Source organism: Ambystoma mexicanum, chromosome 1q (assembly GCF_040938575.1).
Source record: "Ambystoma mexicanum isolate Mex_15411 chromosome 1q, UKY_AmexF1_1, whole genome shotgun sequence".
Taxonomy (NCBI): Eukaryota; Metazoa; Chordata; class Amphibia; order Caudata; family Ambystomatidae; genus Ambystoma; species Ambystoma mexicanum.
The window spans coordinates 431,242,243-431,266,181 of record NC_090922.1 but is presented as its reverse complement, the minus strand read 5'-3'; the positions used below and the strand labels follow the sequence as shown (position 1 = coordinate 431,266,181).

At 46.4% G+C, this 23,939-nt stretch overlaps 1 protein-coding gene across 1 annotated transcript in view; it reads left to right on the top strand.

Moving 5' to 3' along the window:
* The window catches only part of LOC138528305 (5-hydroxytryptamine receptor 3E-like), a 482,037-nt gene that overhangs the window by 167,266 nt on the left and 290,832 nt on the right, over positions 1-23,939 (top strand). The window contains exon 3 of the mRNA XM_069639783.1: positions 12,364-12,408. Coding sequence (XP_069495884.1) covers positions 12,364-12,408 — 45 coding nt within the window. The remainder of the gene's footprint in view (positions 1-12,363; positions 12,409-23,939) is intronic.

Genomic DNA, 23,939 nt, shown 5'->3' with positions numbered 1-23,939 from the left:
CAAAAGGGGAGGAGATACCTGTCACCCAAATGAAATGAAAAAGAATAGTATGGGCATCAGAACTTCATTTGAATTACTCACTTCAATGATCACACTAAATCCACAGCCATATGCATGCTAGCCCACTCAAAAGGATTATTCCCACCCAAAAATCACTTGCGAATCATAACTATATAAATCGAGGTGAAAACACTATTACAAACGAGTGTTTGTGTGCATGTGTCTGTTAAAACAGAATCCATTAGATGGGATTAGTAACGTGCATAGACACAAGTGTTTGAAGGCGCGTCGAGACAGGGAGGGTTCAACAAGGGCTGATAGACGATGGTCCCACTATGGCAGCCCTGCATCACATAGCGCAGGGGAAGTGGATAGATTCCAAAAAGCCATGTACATGGCAAACTCTCTATTAAATCATCTGTCCATGCATCCATACATCATTCCCTCATCCCGGTATGAAAACGCCTGATTATTTACTCACATAACATGTGAAATTTCCATTGAGTCTGTGCGTAATGCAATCTGCAAAATCCACTGTGCTCCAGCCCGGAAATCCAGTGTTGTGAAGTAACATGTATTTGGGAACGTCCGGCCTTATCGTCCACTACGCTATTGCGCATCCCATACTATTCATATCAATCATTGCATTCTCGCCATGGCCCCCGTCCCAAGGACATTAAACAATAGAACTTTATATCTGCAGTCAGACCTGTGGGCGTCTCCTCGCCGCTAGCTGAAAACCGAAAGCGCTGTCCTTCGAATTCCTCATTTGCAACATCACGTCGAAAAGGCATCTGTGACCGCTTGAAATCACAAATCCATCCATGTAGTGCGTCAGTGTGTGAAAATGGCAACTGGCTTCACTCACAAATGGTACGCCCCGCCCGTCGGTGAACCGCGGTACAGTGCTGCATGAGGGTCCACCGTTAATCGAGTACTACATTCCACTGACCCTTCACAAGTTTGTTCGCGACTGCAAAGATAGTATGTGAAACAATGGGACCATAGCAGAATGAACATATGAACCAATATTTCACTGCCATCGGGATTAAATACATGATTGTAATAGCAAGATGGCATGCGTCGAATTGCAGCGTTGTGTGCGGGACGTGCTCGCCCAAAGGGGATTGCAGCTTGCACAGGTGGAATGAATCACCACAGGTGGAGGCTATACAGCCTGAAAACACATAAATTGCACACCGAACCCCCTCCCACAACCACACCCACTCCAAAATGCTACCGGCAGGACTAGCGATGTTGGCCCTGGGGGACCTGATAGCACTGCAAGTACTCCAACTTCAAGAAGAAGACGAACACCAACTACTACAACAACCGGCCGCACAGAGGAGACGCAGGAGGAGGAGGAGGGCAAGGCAGGGGCAGCAAGGCCCACCAGCACAGCCACTACCACCACGCAGGCAGCCCGCAATCCCACGCCACCGAGCACATCCGTTCAACCTCACTGATGAGCAGATCCACACCCTCTACCGTTTGGACCGGGACACCATAACCGCCATTGTGCACATGACACACGCTGACCTTGTCAGCATGATAGATAGCCCAACCGCCATCCCACCCCTACTGAAGGTGGTGTCTGTACTCCACTTCCTGGCCACAGGCACCTACCAGCACACAGTCGGACAGTTGCATGGCATTTCACAGCCACTGTTGTCGCGGACACTATTGCAAGTGCTCGATGCCCTCCTGAAGCACGCAGACGACTACATCTCTCTACCACGCTCGGAGCAGGAAATTACGAACACAAAAGTGGGATTCCATGCACTTGCCGGCATACCGGGTTGCATTGGTGCCATCGACTGCACCCATGTGGAATTGGTTGTCCCACATGCCATGGAGGCCCAGTACCGCAACCGAAAACAATATCATTCTCTTAATGTACAAATGGTGTGTGACTCCAACAGGATCATTACACATTGTTGTGCCCGATTTCCTGGATCAACCCATGATTCTATGGTCTTGAGGAACTCTACAATACCACGCTACATGGAGCGACACGCAGGGAACAGATCCTGGCTACTCGGTGAGTCTCATTTCATGCATGATAATGTGGGGTATGTGATGCGGCAATGACCTGGCAGGAAGGGGGGGGGATGCGTACGTAGCAATGTCATTCCACAAACATCCTTTATTGTCCACATACAGGTGATGCCGGGTATCCACTGAAGAGATGGCTCCTTACACCACTCCGGAACCCACAGAACCAGCATGAGGAGGACTACAACCATGCCCACTCACGTACCCGTGTAGTCATAGAACAGGCATTCGGCCTACTGAAGGGTCGTTTCCGCTGCATCAGCAGGTCTGGCGGGGCACTCTTGTACCGCCATGAGAAGGTTGCAAAGATGGTCATGGCATGTGTCATGCTACACAACATGTGCGTACGTAGAAATGTGCCCATGCCCCCTGACGCAGAACTGCAAGCACCTGAAGATGGTCATGATGAGGGTGGGGATGTGGCAGCACCTCAAGGAGTCCGCGAGGCACAGGAGGGCCGTGAAATTCGTCAGATTATTATAGATTCATGCTTCTAGCACTCACGCCTGGTGGCTGATACATGGACACGGGACTTGTGGCACTGTGTGTGTCTGGAACATGCACAATATGGACTGTACGCCTATAAAGGCCTCGTACACAAAGATCAATGTCCACACATCTCATTGGATGATTGTGAAATGTTTATAGCATATGTGAAATTATGTTACACACCCCATCGACCCGCCACCCAAGTAAGCCCAACACACCCCCTCCACCCTCCTACCCCCCCCCGAACACCAGTGTCCAAAGATGCTCATTGTCAGTGGGCAGACGCTATTGCAAGCCCCCTCTCCGGGTATCAGGGGCACCCCTGCCTGTGGAGCGCAGGTTCCTCCCAGATCTACGTTGGGGGCTGCCCTGGACGGAACTTGCAACGGATGATGTCTCTGCCTGCTCACGTCCATGCATGTCCCTAAGGGTTTGTGAGAGCTCAGTGAGCACACGGCGCACAGCGGCAAGTTCAGCACATACGTCTTTGGACGTCGCATGCAGTTCCCCCCTCAGGCTCTCGGTGCTTCTCTCCATTTGTACTCTCAGGCTCTCGGTGCTTATCTCCATTTGTGCCCTTAGTGTCTCTGTACTTCTCTCCATTTCTGCCCTAAGTGTCTCAGTAGATGTTTCTATGGCTGCCTTAGTACCCCCACATTCATCAGCATGGTCCTTGAGGAGCGTGGCCAGTTGCTGCTGTTGCACGATCACCTGGTCGAGGGACTGTTGCCTCTGCTGGGCCATGGCCATTTGCGGTGGTGTCACAGAGGGGCTGATCACCTCATGTTGCCTTGACACAGGGCTTGTGGGGGATGGCCAGTCGTCGTCTTGTGGGTGCCCCTGCGTGGTATCCTCATGGTGTACGGGATGGAACAAACAGGGGGATTGAGACAGGTCATGGATGGATCCTACATCGACATCACCGTTTTCTGTGTCGGAGCATGCTGCCATTAATGCAGTGTCACCTATGGTGCTGCTGCCACCAGAAGCAGTGCTTTCTGTGGCATCCATTGGGGGGACCTGTGGTGGTGCTGTTGTGGGCATGCTGGCTGCTGGGGTGCCTGTTGAAGTCCCCTCCTGTGTGCTGCCACTTGATTTGTGCTGCTGCCGTGTCTTGATCCGTGCAGCAGAGGTGGAGGGTCTTTGGCCGTTGGTCTTAGCCCTCTTTGCAGGTGTGCTGGTAGGGGTGTCCTGGAGCTCGTCGTTTGAATCGGACCCTGTGGTGGAGTAAAGGAGGGCGAGCGTTATTAATGGGTCTGTGGAAATTGGAATGGCAATGTATCACATGCATTGGGGTGGTACCTGAGGGTGATTTGGGCCAGGGCCTTGGAGGTGGTTTCATTTTTGTGTGGATTGAGGATGCAGTTGTTTTGCAGCCTGCAGTTAGGGTGTGCCTGCTGCACGTGTAGAGGGTGTTTTTGAGATTTTTAATTATTTATGTATTTAATGTGACTTTTAAAGTGCGCTATCAGGCCAATGTATGTGGACGTTCTCCTGGACATGTGTTTCTGATGCACTATGTGGACACATGGTACTTCACATGATTGGACATTGTGGATTTTGCATTGTTTTATTTGGCCCACCTACCTGATTCTTCGGATGTCTGCACTCCTTTCTCCATCCCTCCGACTCCCTCTATGCTCTCCATTCCAATGGTGGAGGCACAGATTTCTTCCCAGGGGGTCAACTTGATGGGTGATTCCGATCCTCCCCCGGTAGCTGTGGCAATGTTACGGTTGGCGGATAGTATGCTCCGTACGCGTATCCGCAAGTCGTCCCATCGCTTTCTGCATTGCTGTGGGTTGCGGGGTGCGGTCCCCACCGCACTTACCCGCTGTGCCACCAGGGCCCATATGGCCTTCTTGTTCGCAGGTGCCGTCCTGGTCATTTGCGTCGAGAAGACGACGGCAGCATTCTCCTGGAGGGTCTCTGTGAGCACGGTGAGATCCTCACGGGAGAAGAGGACCTGCCGCTTGCGGTCGCACGCTTTTTTCGCTACTTTTCCCATTTTTATTGTTTTCACTAGGGTGGATGACGGGTTGGGATGTGTCTCAGGGTAGTATTTTTAACGGTTGTGTGGGAATTCTGATTTTATAGGTGTACGGTGTGCTGTTTCCCGTTCCGGGTCCATGTTTTTAGTTCCGTTTCCGTATATTTACGGTCACCGTATTTTCCGATTGCCGCTCATTACGGTGACCGCTATGATGGGTGGCGGAATTGCACCTAGGGCGCCGTACGACGGCGGTGAGGGGCGTTTTGGGGACATTTCCGCCATCGCGGACTTTGCACTTCCGCCATGGCGTAGTGCTCGTGACCGATGGGTCAGAATTAGCCGCACTTTACTCCGTCGTGCAATGGCGGAAACGCTATTTACGCTATGGCGATCAGGTCAGCTACTTTCCGCCAGGGTCGTAATGAGGGCCAAAGTCTTTTGTTCTGTCTTGCGGAATTTGCGCCCAAAACAAAGCTCAAAAGAAAAGGCCAGCCGGCCTACTTCAACCCTTGGATATTCCACCGGCACCATGGCACACCCTGTCAATGGACTTTATAACCGACCTGCCTCCTTGTGCTGGTTACAACACAATCCTTGTAATTGTGGACCTATTCTCCAAAATGGCCCACTTTATCCCTTTAAAAGGTTTGCCTTCAGCTTCCACCTTGGCCAAGGAATTCCTGGAGAATATAGTTCGCATACATGGTTTCCCTTCCGTATTAGTCTCGGATCCTGGAAGTCAATTTATCTCCCATTTTTGGAAGAAGTGTTGCCAATTAGCACAAATAGATGTGCGGTTATCCACCAGCCACCACACCCAGACCGACGGACAAACCGAGAGAACCAATCAGACTCTCGAGCAATATCTTCGTTGCATGTTACACCAATCTGAGGTGAATTGGAAAGACATTCTTTGGATCGCAGAATATGCATACAACAACTCAGTGCATTCTGGAACCGGACAAACCCCTTTTTATACTTTGTATGGTCACCATCCTCGGACCTCTGACCTAGATCCACCTCTGACCCTGGAAATGCCCGCAGTAAATCATCTGTATTCCACAATAACCCGAGCCTTCAAAGAAGCTGCAATTCATTTACAGCAAGCCAAGAAAAAGTATAAAGAAAACGCTGATTTGCACCGAAGTAAAACTCCTCCTTACCAAGTAGGAGACCAGGTATGGCTAGCAACTAAACATTTACCCCTCAAGGGCCCGCAAACCTTCAATCCCAGATTCATAGGACCTTATCCCATCAAGGCTATAATCAACCCAGTGGCCTTTAAACTGGATCTACCATCCAACATGCATATTCATCCAGTTTTTCATGCATCACTTTTGAAGCCAGTACAACCAGGAACCCGATTGTCCAAGCCTCCAGATCCAGTTCAAATTGAAGGGGAATTAGAATTCGAAGTCAAAGACATTTTAGACTCCAAGGTGGTAAAGTCAAAACTCTTCTATCTTGTTGACTGGAAGGGATATGGACCTCAGGAGAGATCGTGGGAGCCTAGTAACCATGTCCACGCACCTCTATTAGTACAAAGGTTTCACCGGAGATTTCCGAACAAGCCAAATCCCCTGGAGGAAAGAACCTTGGGAGGGGCCTTGAGGGGGGGTACTGTCATGATGCCTACCTCCAAGGAGCCAGGTCCGACCCAGCAACCCCAGAGGCAGGCATCATTTCCCCCAGGGGAGTGCCAGCGGGCCCAAGCTGGAGCCCTTTGGACGCAGTCCTGGCGCCTTAGGCGCCAGGCTCATGTTGGACCCCTGTCCTGGCGCCTTAGGCGCCTGGCTCATAATGCTAGACATGTGTTCAAGTGTTTTAATGTGCACTTACCTGATGCAGACCATTCTGCTACATCCAGGCCCTCTTGAGGCCTGAATGGAACTACTTTACTTGTGGGACTACTTTCCACCCGGGTGTGGTCGGGGAAGGATACATACCTGAACAGTGGAAGGATACACACTTGGAACTTCTTCCAAGGCTATTTAAACCATGCCCGATCAGCAACTCACGCCTTGCGTTGTTCTGCTCCTCGCAGCTGGACGCTCACCGTGTCAGCTCCTGCATCTGGACCTCAGCCACGCCTGTCAGTATCCTGGGTCACCTGCAAAGGGAGACAAAAGACCTTACCTGCTAAATCAGCACCACGGAGACATCACACCGACGATCCTGAAAAGGAAGACATCATTTTTAAAAGCATTTTGTTACGATCGCTGCAGCGCTGCATTTCACTCACCTATCCTGGACGCCTCCATCTTCAGCAGCGATCATCCGGATCCACAGCCACTTCCCAGAGCCTAGAGAGAAAAAGACAAGAACAAGGTGAGAGAAGGAAGGAAATAGGAAAAGCTCAGTTTCCTTCTAAGACTTACCTGTTGGGTCATTCCCATTTCCTTTCGGGTCTTGCCGCTTCCAGGCATTTTCCGGACCCCGGCCCCTATGGGGAAAAAAGACAAAAACATTGAATGAGCGAATGCAAAGACATTACCCGAGCGCTCATCCAGAACTTACCTGTCATTTACTGGAACTGCACGTTTCACTTCGGGTCGGCGCCATATCTCCGGCATTCCGAAATCCAGCCCCTAAGGGGAAAAAGACATAAGCATTAGCGCTTGCTGCAACAAGACAATGAACATTATTATTAAGCTTGGACTTTTGAACTTGCAACAGAACTTTTACAGCGCCTTACCTGAATAGTCAAGCGTACCTGAACTCCCATCAATCCTCAATCCAGTGAAGTAACTGGGTTTCAACGCGCCCCTGCATCAGAAGCAGGATGGAGAGTTCATCCTTCCTGACCCTAAGGTGAGACTTCACGGGGAATCGTGGAAGGTTATCGTGGAGGGTTGGAAGAGAGTGGGAGGCTTGAGCATAACTCTATCAGTAGGTAATATTCCCTTTTCACGTACAGGGGAATATTCCTGCGAGCCAGAGAAGCCAGAGGAGAGGGGCCCTTCCTGTCCGTCTTCAGAGTCCTGCGCTTCACCATTGAAGAAGCATCAGCACTCGAAGCCAGACCTGCGCCTCCGTGGGAATCAGGTGAGCGTTACATATCCATGCACTTCAAGGAACGAAGTTCTTATACCCAAAGAACCATAAGAAGTATGTGGGAACATGGATCAATTGCAGTCCAAGTGGACAGGTCATGCTCATAACATGGAACAAAGATGAGCATGTGAAATCAGCCGGATGCCTGAAAGGAGGTGTAAAGATATGGGTTCCGGGAAAGCATTTCTTCAGGCGGGGATGTTTGGATGTAAAAAAGGATGGGAGTGTGGTCGATGAATCGCCCAGAGGGGGGAGTGTGGAGGAGGAGCCAAGAACCCCCACCGCAACCATCTCGCCCACATTGCCTATATGTTGGGAACCAGAATGTGAGACACGTACAGTCCCAGTGAAAATACCAATACCAAGGAGAATCTTGGAGGCAAGGTTCCCATTAAGAAAAACAGAAAAAAAAGTAAACCATACCGTATGATGGCCACTTTAATGAAATCCCAGAAGAAGCAGAATCAATGAGTGAAAAAGCAGATTTGTGATGACACACATGAAGCCGGGTGGACGCCGGCCCTCCTCCCCAAGGCCCACCTTTGTAAGGCCCTGTTTGTCACCCTGTGATTCCATTCCTCTTTCCACCTTCTCTGCATTTCCTTCACCCTCTTTCCTGGGGACTCCACCATCAGATGAAGCTGCGTTGGGCATGGGGGACTCATGCTGCTAAAATGGACACTAGCATGCTCCGCTTGGAGCAGGATGCCAGTATTCACTTGAAAATCGCTTATTTGCAGAACTGCATTACGATCAGCATATTACAACGTTCGCGATGAGTGCGCACTATGGATTTATGGGACTTTCACTGTGTTATTGTGCACTGCCTCACCAGGGCCATATGCTTCCCACCACCTTCCAAGATGGTGACACAAATCTTCTTTTCCTTTGTGCCTACCCACCACAGCTCCTGCTGCAACGTGATTGGTCTGTGGCCTGCTGTTAAGGGCCTATCCCGATGCCGGCAGGTGGACGCTGGCCCTCCTCCCAAAGGCCCACCTTTGTAAGGCCCTGTTTGTCACCCTGTTCGTTGCTCGGTTCGTAAGGTGAGCCCCCCCATTGTTGCCTGTATGCATGTACCCCTTCCCCCACCCCCGTTGTTGCCTGTATGCATATAGCCCTCCCCCCACACCCCTGCTGTTGCCTGTATGCATGTAACCCTCCCCCATTGTTGTCTGTATGCATGTAACCTTCCCCAACCCCCTGTTGTTGCCTGTATGCATGTAACCCTCCCCCCGTTGTTGCCTGTATACATGTAACTCTCCCCCCACTTCCCGTTGTTGCCTGCATGCATGTATGCCCCCCACACCCTCTGTTGTTGCCTGTATGCATGTAACCCTCCCACCCCCTGTTGTTGCCTGTACATCTCCTCCCTCCCCCGAGTTGATTGTCTGTGTATTCCTGTATGACCCCCACCCAGTTAGTGTGTGAAGTGCGTGCCAGCCATACCTTGAACCTCGCTCCACATTACTGCTCGTTGATTTGCCTCCATAGTAGTATGTGCCTGCTACATGGCCCTGGCCCCTACCACTCATTGCTGGCATTAACCTTGCATCTATGTGTAGCTTGCTTCTTCTATATTAGTGCCTGGCTCCTCAATCCTACCTATCGACTCATACCTCGCATCTATATGTTGTTGACGCCATGCACCTTGTGCTGGCACCATGTATATGCCCAGCCATTATGACTTTTGCAAATGCTTGTAGTTGCCGTCAAGCAAGATGTGGCGGGCACCATGCTCTTGCCTACCTATACTGACCACACAACTCTTTGTAGCTGCCGCCATGTATGATGTGGCTGGCAGCATTTACTTGCCCACCAACCTATGTAACTACTACTAAGCACTTACTGTAACTGCATATATATTATGTAACATTCATGTATGCACGTCATGTAGAGCTCTTATGTAACCAAGTAAGCCTTCTTCACAGCGCCACGATGCCCCAGGGCAGTTTGGCGCTTTACAAATTTTAATAAATAAAAAAATTAAACTGAATTGGCATACATGGAAGAGATGCAAAGACAAGGGAATGAAAACATTCTGTAAGGCATCAAAAAGGTATCAAAATATAAGTGACATCTTGGGCTCAAGATGCAGAAACATATGCTACAGAAATGATGAAGATATTAAGTCATTTTATATGTGTAAATACGCAAACGAAACACAAGCAGACAAAGTATTCTTAAGGCTGGCTATGTAGTGAATAGATTGCGGCAAGCACCAACGTATACATATAGGAATCAAGTAATGTATGGATGTTTTCCACGATGTTTTATAGCAGAGCTAGACTTAATTAGGGAAGGCCTCTTTTTCCAGTGTGTCGCATCTGAAAAAGCAATTGAATTACAGAAGCAGATCTCAGAAAGGCGAGTTCGGATGGATACCAAGAAGCCGAGGTCTTATCAGATGTGGATGAGCAGAAAGTAGTTACAAATCGTGTGAAAGAACAAAAATCCTGTTCAGAGGGCACGGACAAAACAAGGAAGATGTCAGAGGTCTATTAAAAAATAGTATTTTAAATGCACTAGAGCTCGATTTTGTGGTCTTCATTCACATGAATGGATGAAGTTGGACGAACACGACGGTCACACCTACGCATGACAGCGGAGCGTGCCTTCCCACCCCTGTATTCTCCAGAGCAAGGAACATTTCCATGGCCAAGTTCAAAGCCTTAATTAACAGCAGACCACTGAGGTGATGATGGACGATATGCTAAATTGGTGGGAAGCTATGGTTATGACCAGCCCACCAGCACCTGGAAGTCCAGCCTGCGTGCTGTTAACGTGGGTGGAAAAGTACTGACGAATGCAAGAGTGCCAACCAATTGTAGGGGGCTGCATGATTAAGAACCCTATAGTTATAGATCCAATGGGACGTTGTGTATTTAGTGACGCTCGTAGTGACTTGTTTTAGGGTGGGGCTTAGTTGCCCATCTGACCTTAGAGATCCAATCACATCCTGGTATCCCATAGAAAGTATATGTAGATGTTCCCCTTAAGCCTATCACATTTACCACTAGGTTTTAGTAGCTTGCCACGTAGGGTGACGTTAGTAAATACATAGGTTCACGTCATTCATGACGAGTTTTTGATATATAATGTTTGTTTTTTCTAAAGTAAATTGAGAGATTGCTGCGCGATGTAGGATGATGTGCATTGTAACTACTTGTTTTAGATAATTGATATTAAAACAGTTAACCTTTTTGCCAACTACCTTAGTCGTTTTGATCATTTATGTTGAGTAACTTCTGCATCCCCATTCATCTCACTGTATTGCTACCTTGTCTTAAAGGGCTGAAGCGACTCTTTCAGTTCACAAGCAACCCCAAACATGTTTCAGCCTTGTTGGGCCTCATCAGTGAGGTGCAGCTGGGTTACCTATGGCAGCGAGGAAGGGACCCATGTCTGGGCATACTCTCTCTCACATAGGGAGACAAACTATAACCAAAAACATGATCAGTGGAAGGTTTTGAACTAATCTTAACCACTGGTGCTGCTCTGGGTAACCTTCCACACCACCATCTTTTAGCCCAACTGTGCCATTTCCAAAGCGATCCAGCCATATGCAAATCAGTTAAGTACTGCCACCAATGGGAGCAGCTGTGCCCGAATTGCTAGGCCAGGTCCCCTCTGCACGAAACAACCATTCCTTTTCTAGCATGAATATGAGCTCTTGAAATATTCCAAATAATTCCCTGTTTGAGTTGCCTAAACAATGCTCATTCTCCATGTGATCCGATAAGGCGGGCAAACAAAGCTTTTCTATCGGACATTTGTGCTTTTGTCTTCATTGGTTTTTTATTGTAAGAAACACATCTAAATAATCCCTAAAATGACCATTGAGGCTTTTAGGCTAGTAGAGTTGATTGTGTCCCTGCTAGCAACGACTGAGACCCTGACACAATTAATTACGTATATGTCTGTGGCAAGAGGCTTACATTTGTGGCAAATGCTTGGTGCTCTTTGTGTAAACAACTGTAATGTTAAGGCAGAAGCACTGTGCCTCAAATCATTTGAAGCCATATTAAAAACATTAATGATGTCATGGATTCCCGAATTCCAGACACCCGCTGTTGCATACTGACAGCTACTTACTACTTAACAGTGTTACAATTAAAAACAAAAATGAATAGCATATACACTAGCCCTAGAAATTAGCATTCAATGTTATTCCACTGGCAAGTGAATAGGGGCATTTTAGATTTTTGGTTTTATTAGTTGATAAGGTTCAACAAAATGTTCTGTTTTTCATAAAATAGTTGACATATTATTGAAAGCATATCAAAAATTGACAATAGCAACGCTTCATTAAAGCAAATACGAATCTTAGCATTACCGATGCTAGGGTTCCTACAAATTCATGAACATACTTAGTGAATTTAGGGGCTCATTTAGAGTTCGGTGGTAGTTCCACCAAATATTACTGCAAATACCAGACTCCATGCAGTAAGCATGGGGTAACGGGAAGGGTCCGCATGATTTAGAGTCTTGCAGACCCTTCAGTTGATCCCCATTTTGGAGACCCGTTGGACCCCATGGCAAGTGCAAATGACCATATGCGCTATCACTGCATACAATAATGGTTTTGTGTAGAGGATATTTCGTCCAGTAAGTCCTGAAGAATCACACAGTGCCACCATGTTGAATATTGATGAAACGTGAAATCATTTCCCCACCAAGTGCGTGCACTTAAAACTGAAGGCAAATACATTTATATTTTTGTCATAACTGTCTTGGGCGTGGACTTAAAAAAATCTTCTCTCTCTTTTCAGGAAATGAAATTTCAAACCCTGAAAACTTTCGCCTGGCTTAACATAGTAAGTGCTGCACTTTCTAATATGAGCAACTATTTGGAGTCATGTGATCTCTGGCATAAGAGAAATTGGAAGTGAATCAGTCACTGACACTGTGAATGTGTGCTATTTGCAAAGAGGGCAATTGACAAACTGGCATGTCTGGGCATTGGCGATGATTCCATGTCTTTCTCGTTTTCCGTGAGAGGATCCAAAAGTAGTAATACCAATTTGTTTTTTTATACAGTGCTTTAATCTCAAGCACTTGACATATTTACACACATTAATATTATTATCCAACCAAAATTGGTCCTCGTTTATCGACCTCGTAAGGATGAAAGGCTGAGTTAGCTTTGCCGGGATATCGAACCTGCGACCTGCAGATCAAAGACAGATCACAGGAATGAGCATTTAACCCGCTGAGCCATTTTACCCATCTTACCAGTAATGAATATCTTGCTCATTGACCTAGTTACATGGATGTATAGGTCGAATCTACGAACAGTGCACTTCTGTCTGTTTACATTGATGTACATGTTCAACATAGGAAGAGTGCATCTCTGCCTCATGCACTTACCACATGTACCATTAGCCCCTAATCTAAGCACAAGGGATCTCCTTTCTTAGAGTGATCCGGGGCCTTGGGTCAAGAGCTGGTCATCACATCCATTGGTTTAGGTAGATGACAGTAATATGTGTAATATGAGTAACTCAAGCTGGCTTCATATTTGTTCGTGTGATTTTATCTGTGTCTTCAATATGATTGTTGGATCAGTCAGGCAGATATTACATATTTTTGGTGCATTGAACTAGTCACATCTGGCCGTACTTTCTTTAAGCCAGTAGTTTAGTTTGTAAGAATGGTCTTGTGATACTAACACATGATACTGAAACCATCAGCCCTTTTCTTTAACACGCCTTATTTATGTTTCCTTTTATTTTATTTTCGCACAGAAACAATACTCTTACAAACTAAAAAACTGGACTTCAGAAAGCACATGCAGTGCAAAACACACGTCCACCGCTATAAGTTTCACATTGATACCTATGAATAGAATATGTGTTAAACAATCTTAAAAGAAGCCAGAAGTTCGAACTAGATGCTTGTCAAACCAGTTTAATGAACCATCAAAAAATTCGAGTTCGCTTAAAAATGCAAGGCATCTTAAAATGTGTTGAATTCATCCAGCAATGATATTATGGACACTGGAACGCACACAATACTCATAAAATAAAACAAACAAATGTGAAGGTTGTTTGAATTTCGAATATTAAAAGTTCTGCTGAGATATCGGAGCACAGGCTTTTTAGTTGACTTTGTCAAAGAATATGATATGCCAAGGTACACTGAGCAAGAGTACACAATTCTTGTTTCAAGCCGCATGCACAAGCAATACTGGGACGCTCTGGACTTGTGCAGACCTAGTGCACCTGCCCCCCATTCTTGCTTGTACGCTATAGCCAATAGAAGGCATCTCCTGGCTGGGTCTGTAATGGCAAGTCAAGAGACGATTTGCTATTGAATGGGGAGTTTCAAAATTGAGAAAGAAATGCCCACTCTAACACTGGAAACAGAATATAGATCCATTGCCTGCTTAAAGAGACTATAGGAAGATAGACATATAATGGGCATGTGGTGACAGCCATCTCATGCTCAAAGAACACATTGCCTGTGTGTCGACATGCAGAATGACATTCTTACAAGGAACCTATCTTCTTAATGGTTGACAACAATCGTGAAGGACTGACTCTTCCATATGTAACATGTAATAAATATACATTCACTAACATATTTATTAGCCAAATGGTGTTGGCTAATAAATGTCAACCCTGAAGGGAATAAGAAAGTTAAGGTGGAGACAGAGAAGACAGATGGACAAAAGAGAAAGGGCCTCATTACGACCCTGGCGGTACGGGGTAAACCGCGCCGTAAAAGGTGCCGGCGCCGTTTACCCCGTACCGCCTCATTACGAGGTTCCCTCGCGGGACCAGGAAGCAACGCTTGGTCAAACCAGGCGTGCTTACCGGGTCCCGCGAGGGGAAGACAGAGCAAACAACGGGCCAACTCGTAATGGCCCATTGTTTGCTCCCTCTCCCATTCCCATTCAGCCTTATGGGGGCTGAAATGGGAATGGGGAAGGACCGGGTCCTGGTCCTTGGAGGGAGGAATTACCGGGCCTTCCGAACTCGGAATGGCCTGGTAATAACTCATTCTGAGGACCCGGACGCGATTCCGGCGGCAGCCATGCCGCCAATAGCGGCATGGCTACCGCCGAGGTCGTAATGAGGCCCAAAGTCTGGAATTTACAATCAAGGTGAGAAGAATTCCTCAAAAAAACCTTACCTCAATCTGCAAGATATAAGTTATATGAAGAAAAGTGTACACAGGGAGTTTAGTTTGTAGGACCAGGATAAGGAAACAAGCAGGTGTGCAGAATTTCCAATAAAAAAAATATGTTCTTGGAATATACAGGGCTTGAAATATTAATCGGCAGAACTCACAGTTTAGAGAATTTATATTGAAAATTGATATTATATCCTTGCAGAAGCATGGCCTCTTGAAAACAAAATATTTAAATGAGTTTGGCCCTGTAGCAGTGTACAAGAACCACCATTTAAAGCAAACAGTGGTTGTCAATTGGAAGAGTTGGCAATATGGATCTCTTCATTTCTCGCCAACTGATGCTAAATCACCCACCTCCCTCCCTTCACCTCGACTGCCCACCCCGTCAACAATGGCGTCCCACAAGGTACTTGCCTATCACCTCTTCTCTTCACCCTCTCCATGAGCCCTCTCCCTGCACGTATCCGCTCACACAGCATCACCTGCTGCAACTATGTAGACAACAACCAAATCATCTTTAAGATCCCCAAGTCTGTCTCCTCCCCCACACTGACCTCGAATTCTACCTCACAGACTTCGATCACTGGGCGATGGCCAACATCCTCCTCCTCAGTCCCGGAAAAACAGAAATCATGATCTGTGGGAAAACAGCTCTCTTCCCCCAACCCACCCTCTGGCCTTCTTCCTTAGGTCCCCCACCCCTGCACCACAGAAGTAAAAAACCTGGGATGCACCATGGACACTGAACTGACACTCTCTCACACCACATTAGCACTGTGTCTAAATCTTGCTACCTACACCGCTACACTAACAGACGCATCTTTTCTTACCTCTCCTCCCCGCCCCCCACAGAGTCATTGCAATCTTGGCAATTGTCCTCTCCTATCTATACTACACCAACTCCCTCTACCTGGGCGCCCCTGCTTATCAACTCAAAAAGCTCTAAAGGGTCCAGAACTCTGCAGCTGGGCTCCTCCTTGCTCTCAGCCCCCAGAGAGCCCGTCACCCCTGCCTTCGGTTTCCTCCACTGGCTCCCGGTCAGACGGCGGGCCGCTTTCAAAGCCATGTGCATCACTCACCACTCCCTCCACAAGACAGGCCCAGAATACCTTCAACAGAAAATCACCCGCTACCAACCCAGCAGAAATCTGCATTCAGGCACTGGACTCCTCCTAGTAATCCCCACCTTCAAATCGACTCGAAAAGGAGAATCCTACGTCTCCGTCCAAGCCCCAACTATCTGGAATTCAAAGGCACTTAACATCAGATGCATGGATAGCCCTCAAGACATGGCTTTCCCCCCTACCACCCTGACAAACTCTTGAGCTAGTCAACCATTTCAGTTAGGCCGGGGCAGCAAAGGACTTCCATGAAGCACCGAATGGCAGTAAGTATAATTGAACAATCTCCATCAGAACACAGGAAAGAGTCCATGCCACACCTACGAAACCAAGAAGCCAGCCAGAGAACACTGGTACGTATCGCACTCCATGCTTATGTAGGATAGCCAGAGGCAAGGCCACCCACCTGAACACATCTGCAACCATACACCACTGCCAATAACACATTGCACAACACCTCTGCCATTAGAATGCAGCTATCCCCCATGACAGAAATTCGATCTAGCTGGACACATAAAGAGTTCTACTACTCTTGCATACTCTTTGTCAACTTCAAAGCACCCATCCACTTGCCAGCTCGATATGGGTAGCTAGTAGTGACCTAGCCACCCCTACCCAACTGTGCTTAGGCCAAAATGCACACACATTCTAAACCCGACTGATTAAATTTTCCAAACCTTGAACTACGGCCCCGCCGAGAGTGTTCACCTAGAGCATTTTGAGGCCATACCAATGGGATAAAGACACTATACAAATGACAAATTATATTACATATACCTTAATATAATCATTCACAAAGCAAGGTTGGGCAGAATGTGAAGCACAAAGAGACCCTCCCCTCTCTGGGACAGCAGTTAAGTTGAATAGCCAGCCACCCCATGCACATCTCAGTTGTAGGTGTGTTCCCATCACATATATATGTAAAGGCTAGGTGACCCCAAGTGGATGATTGCTGGGGCTAACCACCTACATACAAATCGGAGGTCAATAGGTTTACTTGCAGTGATGATGGGCCCTAGAGGGAAACGCAAAACAAATTATATTTTTTAGTGTGGTGACACTTCAACAATGATTGTCAAAATGTTAACTGCGCAATGGTGTATATACGCTCTGCCACGTTCTCATGGCACACATTGAAAAAGGTGCCATGATACGGTTGCAAAATATTATGAATCTCCATGTAAGGTTTTTCATCATGGGAGAGTGACTACACTGAAAAGAGCAGTATAACATCTTAAGTGTTTATAAATGGTGCCATTGAATCTGAAAAGCACCAACCCCTGGGGGTCTGTCACTCATTCACACACTGTGTAAGGCACTAGACGAATGAGGTATCCCATAGGAGCAAAAACGCACCAAGATGGCCGCCCCACACGACCGGGGATGCCGGCATCGAAAACGGACTATAAATAGCCGGCTCTGTTGCCGAGCAACCGTTGGTTGATACTGAGAGCGAGAACTCTGGCGTCCCACGGCTTGACGACAAGCGGAGGCCACACAAACAACTCGGTAAGCGAAGCAATTTAAAATTCAATTTCTGAAACCAAGAGGCTGTATAAATTAAATGTACCCGCAATCGCGGGCTGCGGCAGGCATAACAGTCGGCCTTGCGCGCAATAGCGAAAGTACACCAAAAGCAACTGACATGGGCAGCTCTGCCCTCCCTCAGAAAACATCCACGTCTCCTGCGGTATTATGTAAATATGACATTCTCACGATTGCGAGCCGAGGCAAGCACAGCTGCCTGCAGCGCTCGCGATTGAGAGCACTCTGCATGCCATGCGATGGTCCGGGCTGCCCTGCTCGCAGCAGGGACCCAGAGACCCCCTCATCAGAATATGCCTCGCGCTGCACGGCCCCTTTGGCGCCACCTCTCCACCAGAGGGCGCACAGATGCGGACCAGCAGGCGTCAAGTAGATCTTATAAAACAGCACCACTCATGTACTATGCAATTGGTTAAACACACATATTGACACACCACCGTATTTTGTCTCACAGGATACGAAGATGCAACCTTCCAGCCGTCAATAACAACAACACGGCTCACAGCATCTGATCAGCAGAGCTGCATGAAAGGTAACAATCAACTGTGGGGATAATATCTTGCCCTGGGTAAAAGCAGGTTTTTTTGTCCCCCTCTGCCAATAAAAAAGACTGTACATTTAATAATCTTTTAACATTTGAATTAACCCTAATTTGTTCATTAGCTAGCTTATCATACGATGATCTTTAAATAACATGACCTCATGAACAGAAAAACCTTTTCTGGTTTTCTCTTCTCTCTTTAGGCAGTTGGGATGACGGTTCCACAGGCCCCATTCTTGTCCTGATCTTATTAAGAAAGGTTCACAAATCACGGTCCTGAAGAAGATGATAAATAATAGTCATCGAAACCGGTCAACCTCTTTTTAAAACCAAGGATATCCCAAGAAACTAATCGGGATACCCCTCTGAAAAAAGACCAAAACAACATTGTGTTGCGGAGGAAGTATTCAACCAAAAAAACGTTGTATCATGCACCCCTGTACCAAATCCAAGTGGAAAAGCACCAAGTGAAATACATCACAGAGGCAATACTGGACCACAACCCTGAAAGAAGCCAGACAAAAAACAAAAAGTCCACTTGAAAGGAGAACGTCACAACGGATGGGCCTACACAAAATCCCATTTTTAACCTTCAATTTATTTTAGCAATCACAAAAGTGATCCAATACTTGGGGACCACACACTTCTTATGAAGGTCAATAAAACCAAAAAGGTCCCATGACCTGTGAAACAGTTCCTCTCTGAAATGTGGCCTCAAACCCCACCAAGACATGAATCTCGGCCCCTAATCCCTATGGGCAGAAGATCCGTGCACCCTACTACTAAGGATAGCAGTCCACATATACTATGAGGAACATTCCAGAAGAAAAGATATTCTGAGGCCACACATTAATTGGTATATGAATAATCACTAGTCTGCAAGCTAAAAGAGTGGACCCCACGAAGTGTTCTTGTGTGTTAAAAACATACCCAAAATCAACACTTCAGGCCAAACTACAAAGTAAACCTAAATTGTTTCCCTGCGTGTTTTTCGTCATATCCATGTGAAACATTTTCGCCCCCCAAATAGGAAAACATGTACTTTATTCAAAATAACTTTTTCTCCCACCCGCTCTCCTCCTCCCCAAAACACACCCCCCCCTTTCTTAATTTATTGAAATATATCTTCAAGAAATAGAGAGTAGAGACTTGTTTAGTGCACATAACATATCCGGTAAGTACACTGACATGGGTTGTTCGTACATAGAATCCTTGGGTCATAATCTATGTCTTTTCCAACAAAACAGATTAGAGTGTTCTCCCCAGGGGGAACGCTACAACCTTTCAGTTTCACTGCACAGTTTACATTAGTTCCTGGCATGTACTTACAGACGAAGTCTCCCCACAACATGTCACATTGGGGTGATTTTCCATGCAGGGTTGCAGTGATTTTTTCCATAACATATATGTTTGATGCTACATTATTCCATTCACCCTTGCCTGGTGTTTGTTTGGACTTCCATTTGATGACTAAAGTGGCGCGGGCCGCTAATAAAAGGTGGGCTACTAGGCCCTTGATTTTCTCTCTTTCGTCTTCGCATTGCTCTAATCCAAAGAGAACCAAAAAGGGATCTGCTGACGTTGGAACCCCTCCCTGCCTCAACCAATTCTCTGTACATGGCGGATATTAACCCTTTCATTTCTGTTCTGGAGTTCAGCACTTTCTCAAAGGGAATGAGTTCTCTATCCACTTTATTTTTCCATTCGACCCTGGTCAGAGCTCCCTTGATCTGCAGGAAGTGGAAGACAGGGAGGGGACCCAGCTCGAGGTTCTCCCCCAGTTCCAAAATCGTAATAAAGGACCTCTTCTTTCAGAGCTGACACACCCTCTCCAGGCCTGCTTCAAACCAGGATTGAAATCTGTCTAAATTAGGAAAATTCTCTCAAATGCCAGGAGCTCATAGATGACTCAGGGGGGACGGCCATGAAGTATTCCCTGCATATCCCTTCTCTCTCTCCATATTTCCCATATGGTTCCCAGTATCGTGTGGTCCCTTAATCTCCGCACTATTTTGTTTCTCGGGACCCATAACCACTCTGAGACCATTGCCGGGGACAGGTAGTGATTGTCCATTGCGACCCATTGAAGTTCTTTACAATTTCTGACGTGGGGAATCACAATTCGAAGCTGGGCAGCTTCATAATATTTCTTCAGGTCTTGTAGTCCCGTTCCTCCCTTATCTTTAGGCAACGTTATACTAATCTCGCTCTTTTACCATCCCATAGGAACTTTACGATGGCCCTTTTGGCCTCATCAAAGAAGGTCTTTGGTATTTGAATGGGGAGCATTTGGAAGGAATAAAGAAAGCGGGGGAGACATACCATTTTGATCGCATTAAGTCTACCCATCCATAATATCGTGAGTTTCTTCCATTTGGCTAGGTCTGCATGGAACTTTAGGAGGAGGGGTGGGAAATTGGCTTCATAGAGTTGTGTAATCTCTCTCATGATCTGTATGCCTAGGTATTTAAACTTGACATTTTCCAGGATAAGGCCCAGAGAGGAGAGTCTATCGACATCTACTTGTGTGGTCTCGTACAGGGGAAATAAGATTGATTTGGCCTTATTGATTTTGAAACCTGAGAGGGTACCATACTCTTTAATTAGCTGGATTGCTCTGGGGATGGAGGACATGGGGTTTGAAATGTGCAAGAGTAGATCATCCGCGTACAAAGCTACTTTATAATCCATGGCTCCCAGTCTGAGTCCTTCGACCTGAGGGTCGTCTCTCAGTTTCTGGGCTAGGGGTTCCACAGAGAGCGCAAAGAGTATTGCAGAGAGAGGGCATCCCTGTCGTGTTCCTCTACCTAGTTCCTACCAGTGGGAATATTCACTGTTGACAAAGACTGAGGCCTTGGGTGATGTGTATACTGCCTGTACCCCTCCCCTAAATTTTGGACCTATTCCCACTTTGCGGAGGACTGCCTTCAAAAAGCCCCGTTCGACCCTGTCGAAGGCCACCTCTGCGTCGACCGAGAGGAGAGCTGGGTCATTCCTCATGGTTCGGGGTGCATTAATTAAGTGTAGGGTCTTCCTCATGGTGTCCGCTCCTTGTCTACCCAGTATGAAGCAGACCTGATCAGAATGTATTAGACATGGCATATACGTCTCCAGTTGGGCTGCCAGGATTCTAGTATATATTTTTGCATCAATGTTTAGTAGGGATATGGGGCGATACAAGCTGCATTGCTTAGGATCCCAACCTTCTTTGGGGATTACTGAGACAAGGGCTTGGGCAAAAGAGTCCAGGGCTCTTCCAGTGTCTAGGACAGGGATCCCCAACGTGTAGCTCGGGAGCAACATGTTGCTCGCGGCACCCTAAATTGTTGCTCGCCAGTTGCTCTGGGCCATTGTGTGGAGGCCTAGAAGGAGGTGCTGAATGGATGAGACCTCAGTAGCACTGTAGTCAGTACAGAGTCCCGGACTGTGCAAGAATGTTGGCCAATGAGCCGGTGTGTTTCCAGCTGGCTTATTTTTATACATGCAAGATTTGTGTTTGGTGCCACCATGCACATAATTTTACAGTAAATGTCCTTACTAGTTATGGTAGTCTCATTGCTAAAACCCTGTCATCTCCAGTTACTTTGCCCAGCTGATAAATGTATTAATGAGTACATTATTTGAACCATGTTTGTATCATGGAGAAAATTGGCCTATTCCGTTCCTTGGTACAGCTAGTATGAGCATAGGGGACAAGGAGGTGGTATGCATACCCAACTTTCCTTTATTAAATAATGTGCAAGCACACTTTCTGTACAAGTGAGGTTTGTGTTTGATGCCACCATATTTATCGACAACATTCATTTTGGTGTCACCTGTATTTATATTACATAGTGTTCTAGTGGGAAAATGGTAATCGTTTGATACTGTGCCCATCTGGCACATGGTTAATGGGCAGATACGGTAAATGCATGCCCACATTTTTCATAATTAATTTTCCCTGTATTCCAATCCAATTAAGTTATTGTTAACTTAAGGCAATTTTTTATGCCATTTTGAAACTATAAATCTGACCAGCAGTGTACACACCCCTCATTAAATCATGGTTCAGTTTTCTTTTTGAGATTCTACATTCTGTATCGAACCATGGTGCATCCCTTTCTATAACCTGGAGCTCCTAAACTTGGGGGCATGGTTTGCCAATAGCTCTGTCCTGGATAGTTTCTCCTAAAGACTCAAACAAACTCACGCTTTCCTTTGTGGCCTCTGAACTGTTCAACAGTTTTAAGAGAATATCTTTATTTCTTGTGAATTAGTAATTCTTTCCAATGCCTCCTTTTTGAGCGTAGGCATCGCCAACCAGCCGCTCTGGCTGTCAGATATCTTCTTTGTGGTGCCTACCCTGGCCATTGGAAAATGAACTCCATAGGATTGTGTTTACTCTTTGTTCAATAAGAAATGTAACATTTCATAACATTCCTGAAGAAAAAAAACATCCACAATACAGTCATCAATGACTGTGGAACAGTATTGCTGATCTCGTATGCTTAGGAATGGACAATTTGCCATTAAAGATCCCATAAATTCCTAGACAGAATCTCAGTAGACCTGAAAAATCAGTGCCCCGTTTGTGGCCCTTTTTACTGTCCATACATTTGCACTAATATTTTGCTCAGGAACCTGAAACCCCTGGTAATGTTTACTTACTCCTACTCTATTTTTGAACAGCTGGACTGGTTCTATATGTCTAAAAATGTACTACTGACCACTCAATCTCCTCAACATTTCTTGTAAATCACTAAACGTCAAATGAAGTTAAAGGCCTTCCACATTTCCTTGACTAGAATAACACATGGTCTAGATAACTATTAAGTACTGCAAATTAAATGTTCTATACACAGTTTTAACTTTGTTACATTTCTAATTTGTGTTGCAAACAACTGTGCGCCGATATGTTCCGTCGAAAAATTGATGTTGCTCACCAGTTAATTTGATATGCCAATTTTGCTCATTGCACACAAAAGGTTGGGGACCCCTGGTCTAGGATCTCATTAAAGAGTTCTACCATAAGAGGGAGGATGGAGGAGAGAAAGGATTTATAGAATCCAGCGGTGAAGCCGTCTTCCCTGGGGGATTTGCCTAATGACAATCTCTTGATCGCATTCTTAACCTCTTCTTCCGTTATCGGACCCTCTAATGCACGGCTTTCATCATAAGTTATCTGCTGGATTTTCACAGAGGACAAGTATCGATCAGTATCCGACTCCCCGAGTAGGGGTTCCGATCTGTATAGGGCCTCGTAAAATGTGGCAAAGGGCTTGGGGATGTCTGCATTGGTTGCGATGCATGAGGTGTCCTGGTTTTCTATTTCCAGTACCTTCTGCTCTATCGTTTGGGCACGTAACCTGGCAGCCAGTAAAGAATCCGCCTTGTCCCCTTTCTCATAGAACTTCTGTTTTAGGAGCTGTAGTTTACGGGCTATCAGTCTGTGTTCTACAAGGCGAAGTTCTTCCCTCTTTTTCTTTGCCTCCAAAATATTTTCTGCTTTCCCAGTTTCATCTTTCCTCGCTTCCCCGTCTAGGCGACAAATCTCATTCCTGAGTTTGTTTTTGACCAAGTTTCTTTCCCTTTTGTTGCTAGCCCCCTCTCTAATCAGGACTCTTCGCCAGGTCGCTTTCCACTCTAGCTTGGAGACTTCTCCACTGTTATTGGTCTTAATATGTTCAGTGATCTCAGTTTCCATCTTCGTTTTAAAGACTGGATCTTTCCAGAGTGTCTCATTACACCGCCAGCAGCCTCGTTTCGTAGGCAAGATATACCAGTCAATGTCAGTCTTGACCATATCGTGATCCGACCAGGTGATCGGGACGATATCCGACCTTATAGTAGCGTTATGCATTTCCTCTGTTAAGTATATGCAATCAATCCTAGTAAAGGTATTGTGTGGGGCGGAGTAGAAGGTATACCACCGATCTTCCAGGTGGATTTGCCACCATGTGTCTCTCATGCCATATATATCAAACATATTTGCAACCTCACCGCGCCCTCCTTCGGTGCGGTCCCT